A 10,857-nucleotide genomic window follows, 5' to 3' on the forward strand; every position below is an offset into this window, starting at 1 on the left:
TCCCTCCTGGAGAGGGTCATGTTGGGTATGCACCTCCCTCCCTCCCCCCCCCCCCCCCCATTCACAGCATCCCCACGATTAAATGGCACATGCAAAACACTGACATGGCTATGGTCGACAATGAAAAAGGTTGACAAGATTTATTTTTCACTTTTTCAATGTTTTCATATTCATTCACATGTGTCGACATGGACACCAATGAAGTGCCACACTTATGTCAACATTCACATGTGTTGACCTTTCTGTGTTGATTTTTTTCTTGTGGCGATTCGCGGCACCCCCCGCGACCCCCCTCCCACGATTTGCAGCACACCCCCCGCAATTCGCGGCACCCCCGGTGACTCCCACGATTAGTGGCCCCACCCCATGACACACCCCCCCCTCCTGCAATTCACTGCACCCCGCGACCCCCCCTCCCACGATTCACGCCAAACCCCGGGCCCCCCTCCCGCGGTTCACGGTGCCCCCCACGACCCCCCCTACCGCGATTCCCCACCCCTGACCCCCCCTCCTGTCATTGCGGCAACCCCCCGCCCCCGCGACCCACCCTCCCACGATTCACTGCAACCCCCTGTGCCCCCCCATCCCACGATTCGCGGCACCCACCCACGACCCCTTCTCCCGTGATTCGCGGACACCCCTCACCTCCTCCCTCCCCCCCACCCCCGCACGTGATTCACGGCAACCCCAGGATTAAATGGCACATGCAAAACACTGGCACGGCTATGGTCGACAATGAAAAAGGTTGACATGAGTTTTTGAAGATTTATTTTTCTTTTTTTTAATGTTTTCATGTTCATTCTCATGTGTCGACATGGACACCGATGAAGTGCCACACTGTCAACATTTACATGTGTTGAACTTTCTGTGTTGATTTTTTCTTGTAGCAATTTTTTTCCAGTGACAACTATGAACTATGTGCACGTCAACCTACACATCATCAACCAATTCTTTGTATAATATATATGACCTGTTCTGTTTTACTGTAGGTGTTTTAAGTCAGACCTTTTACTGCTACTATTACTGTTTATGTAAATGAATTCTGAATGACAGCAACATCCTACCATCCTTCTACAAGAATATATAACCAACTAGGTGATTTATCGCGCCCCGTGCCCCCCCCCTCCCGCAATTCACGGACCCCCCGCGCACCCCCCCTCCCGCGATTCGCAACCCCCCCTTGCGAATTCACGCCCCCTCCCACGCTTTGCGGACCCCCGCCCTCTCCCGCGATTCGCCGACACCTGCGCCCCCTCCCTCCCTTGATTCACGGCACCCCTCGCGCCCCTTCCGCAATTCACGGCACCCCTAAGCCCCTCTTTAGTCCCCCGTATACTCACACACCCCTATCACTACCCAGCTTCCTGCTCTCCTGAACCGTAACTTCCACCACTGGGGAGTCGCTGACGCTGTTTTGCCCACATGCCCCTATCATGCCTCATAGCCCAGCCTCCTGCTCTCATGCACCCGAACTCCCACCCAGTAGGAGGAGACACTGACTAAGGGCCACCATCCTGTACTCCTGTGCTGCCCCGCTGGACCCTCACCCACTGGCAGAAGCAGCACAGTATCTCCCACCCTCCTCTTTAGTCCCCCTTATTCCCACACACCCCTATCACTACCCAGCCTCCTGTTTTCCTGTGTCGTGACCTCCGCCAGTGGGGAGCCGCTGACTCAGAAACACCCTACTATACTATTGCACACACACACCTAAACAACATGCACACACAGCCCCCCCCCCACACCCACAAATGTCACTGTACCATCCACATTATCAATGTACATCTTACTCTGTAACCGCTTTTTAATTAAACAAAACAATACACACCCCCTTCCACATCATATGCTCTCTATTTAACACATTTCACCTATAACTCAAGTTGCAATACATGCCATCTTTCATACAATTCTAACCATCTTTCTCATATACAAATGTTCACAAATTAAGGGGGCGCAGCCCCTTACGACGGTGTGAAGAGCGCCCGTAGGGCGCAATGAATCACCTAGTATATATATATATATATTACTAAAACTGCAAATTCCATTACCACTACTTTACTATTGATACAAATATATTATTTTGACTTTATAAAATAATTTTGATACGCCACTACAATTTTTGATGTTTATTGTGCAATATACATAAGCTATATACTGTAAAAATAATTCTACACTTATACTAATTACATCTCTATTCTACAGTATCGTATTGCATAATACGGTTTTTATATGCAGTGTTATCGTAAAACATTATATTTTTTTGTCAAGCAGATACATTTTTGTATTCTGTTCAGGCCGGAATAGGATAATATAGCATTTGGTGAGAAATATACAGAATAAAAGTCCAGCGTTTGAGGTCAGTATGGAGAAGATCTCCACAGCCACCATGTATTTCCCTTTGGTGCTCAGATACGCCGGGATCATGGCCACCCAGACGCTGCAGAACACCAGCATGCTGAAGGTGATGTACTTGGCCTCATTAAAGCTGTCTGGTAACGTCCGGGCTACAAATGCTGTAATAAAACTCACAGCAGCCAGAATCCCCATATATCCCAGGACTGAGTAGAACCCAATCACTGAGCCTTCATTACACTGAATGATGACCTTTCCCTGATAGGATTGTGTGTCTAGCTCCTGGAAGGGGGGAGAGATAGACAACCAAATAATACAGATTAGAACTTGGACAGATGAGCAAACAAAGACAACACAATTGGGCAGTGTCACCCCCATCCATTGCCTCCACACGCTGCCGGGTTTGGTGGCTGTGAAGGCGATGCAAACCATTATAGTCTTGGCCAGCACAGAGGAGACGGCGACTGAGAAGAGGATCCCAAAGGAGACCTGGCGCAGCATGCAGGTCACATCCACAGGACGGCCGAGGAACAGGAAGACACAGAGGAAGCTCAGCATGATGGAGACCAGGAGAAGGAAGCTGAGGTTCTTGTTATTAGCTTTCACTATAGGTGTATCCCGATGTGCGATAAATATCCCCAATATTAGATGGGTGATAATGCAGAAGACAACTGAGGTGGAGATACATACTGCAGAGATCCCATCATGTGTGTAGGACAGGAAGTCCTCACTTCTAGGAAGGCACCGATCCTGCTGTACGTTCGGCCACTCGTCATCCTGGCATTTATGGCATGATTCGCTGTCTGTAAAATAGCAAAAACAGTAAAGTCAACCTATTAACATTCATTACTATTTAGAACTTGATATTGTTTAAATGGCAACTTTATAAATTGATGAAATAAATGACATACATTATAAAGGAGAATTAGAAATTATGTATTGAATTTATTATTTAGAAAAACAAACCATATCCTTTACCTTAACTTATTAAAAATATATATAACGTCAATACAGAGCTTTCTAGGTTGATTAAAATTCACACCTACTGTAATCTGATTTTTAAATCATTTGTAGCCAAAGTATTTCACAAAATGCAGCAAACAAAAAATTGTTTTATTTGAACAAAAATTAACTGGTGGTTTCTACAATGTAAACCTCTTACATTCAACCTCAAAGTATGACAAATTAGAATACACTTAGTTTGGTTTTGTCTTGTTAGATTACTGCTTACAGTATCTGGATATTGGCAAATAACTAATACCCCATTCTCACTGGGTCTAGCATGTCGACCTGGTATTTTGCCTTTTAACATTGTTTTTTTCAGGGTGAATGGTTCAACCCGTGTCGGAATTCCTGGATCTCCAACCCTGCTTTTTTGTTCACACTGCAAAAAAAAAACGGCAATTACCGGGTAGAACTGCTTCACTCAGGAATTTGCCTTAGCAGTGAGAATGGGGTCCGGCATTAATGCATATACTGTATATAAAACGTTTTGCCATTTGTATGTATGAGGTTTTGAAGACCTTCTCATGACACAAAAAATCTAGAAAACATACTGGCAACTACACATTTGAAGGATAATTTAAAAACAAATGAAAAAGTTACATTGTCCCTCCGACATTTTGGGCCTAACAAGCAGATAAATGCCCTCTGCTGAACACAGCCCCCACCCCCTCCTTGCTGTGCGAATCCTCCCGTTTGCATACACATCCACTCACATGCGGACACACGGGGAAAAAAAATCATTTGACGATTGCTCACCATCTAATTATTTTTTCCCTCCTTCGCAGATAAAAGTCAGTCTAAACTAATTTTTATCCTGGCTGGAGATGGCCGATTTCAGGGCGGGAGCTGCGTCATGTGACTTCAGCAGTGTCAGAGTCAAAAGTAATATTTAACGAACACAGCACATAAAAACACCACACAGATTGGCCTTTGTGCATCTGCAGGCCAGGGTATTCCCGTGTGTGCATCAAAAAAGAGAGAAAAGGACTGTTATTTTGGGAGTGCACTTCAAAGGAAAAAAGTATACATAAAATTTAACTTTTAATGTGTCATGTTCTAAAAAATCCCATTATAGGATATGATGGGAGGCCGCAGTGAATTTTTAGGGGTTAAAACCACACATACAAACATATATACACGCAGATGGTGTTTTAGTGAAAAATTAGAAGAGAAAAGTGATCTTAAAAAGTTATGTAACTAAAAATGTCAATTTTATTTATTCCAGCATGAACTCAATGTATATGAAAGTTTACTGAGAAGGTATCAGGGATTAATAGATTTCTTAGGTAATAAATAAACTTTTTTTACTCAATATGTCTCCTGTTTTTACTGGTGCTCTTGTATTTTATGATTTTAATTGCCCTCTGCTGGTCAGCTGAGGGATCTTAAAAACTTTTATGTACAAGAGCCAGGAATAGATCTATGTATGTCCCCTGTGGTATAGTCTAATACAGTGGTTCCCAACCTGGGGTACTTGTACCCCTGTGGGTACTATGAAGACCAGTTGGGGGTACTTAATAATATTGGTAATGGCGGAAGAAGAGAAAGAAGTCTCCTGCTGCCGTGGAGATGAATCACGTTGCATCAGTTCCGGTTCCGTCTGCAGCATCATCAGTGTCTCCTCGTGCATTTCCCAGACCAGCAATCCACTGATAGCTACCCGCGCTTCCCTCAGACATCAGTGAGTGTCTGCCCACACTGATTCAGGAGGAGGAAGCAGCGGCATTAATCCTACAGCGCAAATCCTGGAGACCGTACACAGCCAGCGGCCAGACACAGAGAGACCCGATTCCTGACTGGACACTACTCCTTAATAGAAGGACACACATATCGCTCACTTCCACTCCCTTTGTAAGTACTGTGGATATTTCAAATTGAGAGGCGGGAGTACTTCTTTATGAAAAGCCTAATCAAGGGTTAGGGGAGAGAAAAAAGGTTGGGAACTGCTGGTCTAATATAAACAGCTAAATTCAGTCACCTAAATCAGAGACTGGGTGGTCTTAGTAATTCTGGCTATATTGCCTCTATTCTTGCCACCGAATAGTTGTTAACAGGTTTAGACAAACGCAGCAGTATACTTGTTTAAATACTTTACGGGCAAGGGTGCCCTCTGCTGTTTAGAAGGAGAACATAACATCAATTATTTTCTATTCAGTGTAGTACATATTAGAATTGTTAGATATCTAAATACATTGAAGTAACATTTCTATATTGCTGATTGACATTCAGTTTAAATCATAGCCAACACATGTTTTACTACCCATGCAGCTTTCTCAAGGCACTGCTATTTAAATAGATTTTGTCTGCTTCTATTTATATTGACAAACAAGACTAGTTTGTCGTGTCAATAAGATACTAAATGATCATTGTGTACACTATGGCCCTCATTCTAGTTGACTCGGACGGATACGATCCGACTGGTCCGAGTCGGATCAGTCGCTGACCATCTGAGGATGGACCGAGCGGTCAGACAGCTCCGAGTGGTCTGGAGCACATTTCTCCATGCGAAAGAAGGGATATGGGCGGGCAGCTGGCATCCAGCTATGTCAGCTGTCCGCCCCCACACGTGCGTCACGGCCGGATTACCATATGTACGGCCAGCGGTTTCATGGGAACGCCCATGAAACGCGGGGCATACGCATATGGTAATGAGCCTAAACAGCCCTTTCACGCCCCTCTCCACCCCCTGCTTGGATTGTTATGACCAATCGTTTTCTTACGGAATTCACGCCGTATTCGGACGTGCGCGGCATTCGCACATGCACAGAAACGTCTCTGCACATACACAAACACAATACATTGGCCGTCCGACCGAACACGCAGCCGGCCGACACAATCAGAATAAGGGCCAATAGGTCAGAACAACTAAGAACACAATATACTTTACAAGATGACCTACAATGGACAACCAAAAGGTGACCTTTTAAATATACACAGAATAGACATTGATATAAGACATTGAGAAAATGTATTAATAGTGATATTTCAAATGTATAAAATACATATTCTCCTACACGTAGTCTTCACCCATCTGGTCAGCGAGTCTCATTCACTTCCGATACATCATGACCGAGTTATCCAGCCTGACATGCTGGGAGGGAATGGGACCGCATTAGAGCATCAATCTTGGGACCAAATGTTCAGTAATTTATAAGCAGTATTCCGGTGGTCATTATGAACATATCACATATTGATGCGTATAGATATACACAGTTAAATATTATATATATTAATGTGTGTAGCTAATATCTACTCGCAACTTGCTATTCGGCGGGAACCCGGAGGCCAACATTTGCCAGGACACCTTGAACGAAGCATCGCCCACTGACCGAAGCTGTCCAATGTCCCTTCAGATAATGTGATTGACATCTCCCCTGACCTAATGAAGAAGAGCCCTCCTCCCCCCCCCCCCATTGTATTGCATTTGGACATTGTGTATAAATGAGTGGCTTCCAGCCCTGGGCAGTCAGTCATCTTACTCTGAGATCATCTTGCTAAGATTGACTGAAGTCCAGGCCTGGGAGCGCTTGCGTATCACCTATGTATATTGGTTGTGGCTTTTTCTTTATACTTGACTGTAAGACTGTATATTGTTTTTCTTTAAGTTAAAGCTCTGCTGCTGCTTCAGACCACAGCATTAGGAGCTAAGTATTGGTGTCGCATTTCTTCTCTGCTAGGGGTGCATTATATCCTTGTGTGTTGTAGATATACTCTGTTTTGTGCCAGGTAAGTGCTATATTCGCTTCGTATACACGCAGGTTGCGGCGATTAGCGTCCGTAGTGGCGAATATATGCTGACAACTATAAAGTGTATTTCTTGCTACTAAAGCAGGATTGCCTACCCTCCCGGAATCGCCAGGATGGTCCCCCTCCCAGCCCTCTGGAAAGAAGGGTTACCCTCCCGCAAAGCCGCCCAGCTCCCGCAACCCTTCCCCCGCCACCCGTGACCCCCCTCAGCGGGGGGGTGGGATCCGTGGGTCAAATGACGCGAATCGCACAGTTTTAGCCCCGCCCACAGCAGTGCAATGTCTTAAAAATGGCATTGCACGCCGGGGGGGCATGGCTAAAATGGCACGATTGTTCTGGTCATGCCCACAAGCAAGTAGCCACCCATGTAGCTCCGCCCCTCCCCACCCCTTTTCACTCCCCGCAGCCCCGCCCCCTGAGCTGGCTGCCCTCTCCCGGAAAAGGCAGCCAGAATGTAGATAAGTATGTACTAAAGTGAATTTCATAGACACCTGCCTCAAGCAGACACTGGTCTTTCCCCTGCTGCCCACCCCGGCCCTCCCATCCTGGAGCGAATTCCCCAGCGAGTGAGACACTCGCAGAAAGCTTTCACTCAGGGGGTTTGCACATGCGCGTATTAGCGCATGCGCAAACATGCACCATTGGCCGGGGGACCAAATTCGGCCCGCAATGAGAAGGTCTGAATAACCCCCTTTATTGTTCCCTTTTTTTTTTGTAAGAAATATATTTATTTTCAATTTCAGTTTGACAATGCAGATAAGTCTACACACTAGAAACAGGTATCACATGAACATGTAAGTAATCGTTTTTGTATTATTTTCTAATATCCATATACAAAAGTATACTGACAGCTATAACATAAATAATGTACCAGTTATATTGGATATTTCTCCCTCAGAACAGGGGACACAGTCACAGCAGCACGCATGAATTCCAGGCCTGAGGGTCCTCCTACTTCCAAGAGGGCACATTTCTGAGCAGCGAGAGTCTGGGATCTGAAACGTAGACAATAGATTTTGTCATCGTCGACCTTTTGCATGTCGAACTGTTGCTATTGACCTCTGGCTGTCAACCTAGACAATGTAGACCTATCAACCGGATACCAATGCCCCAGGCCCTGGTAAAAATGGAGGAACGTGGAAACCAGGCAGGGGATTGGCCACGCCCCAACAGAAAAAAAAATAAACGAGATGGAGAGAGATGAGGGGCTGCTGCTGCAGCTGTCTCTCTCTACAGCTGAGCACACGGCACTGAGCAATGTGTGCTGAGTGGGGGAGAGAGGCTGCGCTGCAGCAGCAACCTGATATCTCTCTCCACACTGAGCGGGTCCCTGCAAAGGAGGAGGTGGGAGAGGGATTCCAGCCCCTACAGCAGACCCCAGCCCAGGTAAAAAGTATCAGCTCCCCCTCTCAATGCCACCGCCGAAACCCACATCCTGGTATCGCGTGTTCTAGAAATGACAATAACTACAATACAGGTAGCAATAATTGGATATACCAGGTAGGGATCTGATCTACTCTTGGGATCTGACATTACAAAGTAGCAAGTGTCCTCATCGAACCTGATTGTCACCGTGCTTCCATATAATCTCACTTGTATTGATCAACAGCTGCCAATCTTCCTTCTCAAATGGATTCAGGTGGCCGATATCTTTGGTCACCATTTTGAATGTTCCTGTCATTATCCAATTTAATATACGAGATGAACCAATATGTTCTCCATTTTTATTTAAGCCAATAGTGGATCCATCTTGATAGGAAAATGTGAGATCCCTCAAATATCGATGTAACTTGAAAACAAAAGATAAAAGAAAGGTAGAAGATATTAGGAAGGTCTGTGCTGTGCCCTTACTTGAATAAAGGGGCTAATTCAGGATCGCTCGCTGCTGATGGTTGGGGTTTGTGCACGCCCATTTCTGTGCATTTGCAAACCCCGGCACCAAACAGATTAGGAGAGTTACACACTCGCCTCCTGAATCAGGCCCACAGTATGATTAAAGAAGCTCAAAAAACATCCCTGGTTTGAGACCTACTGTATTGTACTGTAAATTAATTTAAGACTATTCTTTATACTCTGCATTGATTTGCGCTAATGAATCGTCATCACAAAAAAAAAATACATGATTAGACATCTATGTTGTTTTTTACCTGTCGTTTGCAATTATAGATAATTGTTTCCATTTTCTGATGCTTATTATACAGAATGGAGTGTACGATATTGAGAGCGCTAGCAGTAACATACACGGCCAAAAACACTTGTGGGAATGCCCCAGAGTATTTAAAATTGCGTATTCCCGCAACCTGCTCTTTGCCGGAGCATTGATGGGGGCGTGTCCTATATATAGCGCTATAATGACGACAGGCAGATTGATTTGATACACAGCAATTATAGTATAATATATAGATATGTTCCAGCAATTTATCTTCAGGGTCATTTTCAGGTTTGATATTCTGGAAGAATGGAGAAATATCTGGCAATTGTATCGGGAAATTATCCACAACCAAACTGCCATTAAATATGTTGACAAACTGGTCCATAAGAAACTTGTTACTCGCCCAATACGGGGTCAGGACAATGTTCCGGTCACTGAGAACATCTTTCATTTCTGTGAGACATTTCAAGAAATCCTGGGAAAGTGTCCCACAAGGCACTATAACGCTGGCACTAGACCGTCTGATGATTTGAGCATTCCTCTTAATCACATCGCCATTATTGCGTATGTCATAGCCCATTTTTATGGTGAAAGCGACGCAGATGCCTCTTTTGCTTAAATAACTTCTCAACAGTTCAGATTCTGTCTCTCCGCTGTCATCGCCAGTGGCTAAAATCCCAATCCACGTCCACCCAAAATATTCCAGAACTTTGGCCAACATTGAATAAGTTATGTGACCATGTTGAAGAGTTTGGAAAAAAGTTGGATAGAAATGTTTGCTGCGCAGCACCGGATTTGTCGCACCGTAGCTGACCTACAAAAAAAATAAAAAAGAATAACTGATATCGAACTGTGATGATAAATAAATAAGTAAAATTCAAAATGTCTCTAATAAAAATGTGCATCCATGAGAAATCTAGATTTTAAATTGAAATGTGGTATTCTTTATGCAACAGAATTCTCAAGACTATGAAATATTTATAACAAACATGTATGTGCACTAAATATTGTGTAAATCAAAATGAAATATAAAGGTGAAAAAGATCAAACCCAAACTATGTTCGAAATGTAATTATGTATCTATATAATTAGTTGAAGAGCGTGTGTGTGTGTGTGTGTGTTTGTGTGTCTGTCGCATTGCGGACAAACCGTGGCATTCAGAGACGCCAATTTTTTTGGGGGAAAATATGTTTATTGAGGTTCATACATGACAATAGGGTTATGCAACAAAGTTTGGTTATTCGTAGAGACATAGTCATACACAGTGGCGTGCGGGGGGTGCGGCCCGCACCGGGTGTCACCAGTTAGTGGGGTGACACCCAGTGGCGTAACTACACTGCAGCAGCAGCCGCGATGGCTTGGAGGAGCCGTCGCCAACGGGGTCTGCAGGGAGTGCCGAGCTGCTGCTGCTGGATGCCGTTGTGCCTGTCACTGCCTAACAGGCAGCGGCGCCGGCAGCAGGATGCTCACTCACTCAGACCTGCATAGGTGAGGTCCGTCCTGTCTCTCCCTCCCTTACTCCCAGCAGCAGCACAGGCAGTAACTACTAGGAGGGGTTTCTGTGCACACACACATCCTCCGTCGTCCCTCCGCACTAGAGA

General features: G+C 44.9%; 2 protein-coding genes across 2 annotated transcripts; both read right to left on the bottom strand.

Annotated features, from left to right (window-relative positions):
- Positions 1–1,840: 1,840 nt before the first annotated feature.
- Positions 1,841–8,829, bottom strand: LOC146045693 (vomeronasal type-2 receptor 26-like). The gene is made up of 3 exons (XM_083164707.1): positions 8,698–8,829; positions 7,976–8,099; positions 1,841–3,155 (listed from the first exon to the last, which is right to left on the bottom strand). Exons 2-3 carry the CDS (start codon positions 8,073–8,075, stop codon positions 2,251–2,253), a joined length of 1,005 nt encoding a protein of 334 aa, XP_083020833.1. The 5' UTR covers positions 8,076–8,099; positions 8,698–8,829; the 3' UTR covers positions 1,841–2,250.
- LOC146045694 (extracellular calcium-sensing receptor-like) lies at positions 8,411–9,977 on the bottom strand. Its single transcript, XM_083164708.1, has 2 exons — positions 9,252–9,977; positions 8,411–8,893 (listed from the first exon to the last, which is right to left on the bottom strand). The coding sequence occupies exons 1-2, from the start codon at positions 9,975–9,977 to the stop codon at positions 8,657–8,659; spliced, it is 963 nt and encodes a 320-aa protein (XP_083020834.1). The 3' UTR covers positions 8,411–8,656.
- Between the last annotated feature and the right edge of the window lie 880 nt (positions 9,978–10,857).

The sequence above is a fragment of the Crinia signifera genome, chromosome 11 (assembly GCF_055691185.1).
Source record: "Crinia signifera chromosome 11, ASM5569118v1, whole genome shotgun sequence".
NCBI lineage: Eukaryota > Metazoa > Chordata > Amphibia > Anura > Myobatrachidae > Crinia > Crinia signifera.

What these genes read in the sequence shown, in the direction of transcription:
- LOC146045694 (XM_083164708.1), bottom strand. Translation starts at nt 9,977, where the DNA reads ATGTTGGCCAAAGTTCTGGAATATTTTGGGTGGACGTGGATTGGGATT. An exon ending in TCTATAATTGCAAACGACAG is followed by an intron (nt 8,894 to 9,251) that starts GTAAAAAACAAC and finishes TTTGTTTTCAAG; the next exon opens with TTACATCGATATTTGAGGGA.
- LOC146045693 (XM_083164707.1), bottom strand. Translation starts at nt 8,075, where the DNA reads ATGTGCCCTCTTGGAAGTAGGAGGACCCTCAGGCCTGGAATTCATGCG. An exon ending in AGAAATATCCAATATAACTG is followed by an intron (nt 3,156 to 7,975) that starts GTACATTATTTA and finishes GCTATTTTACAG; the next exon opens with ACAGCGAATCATGCCATAAA.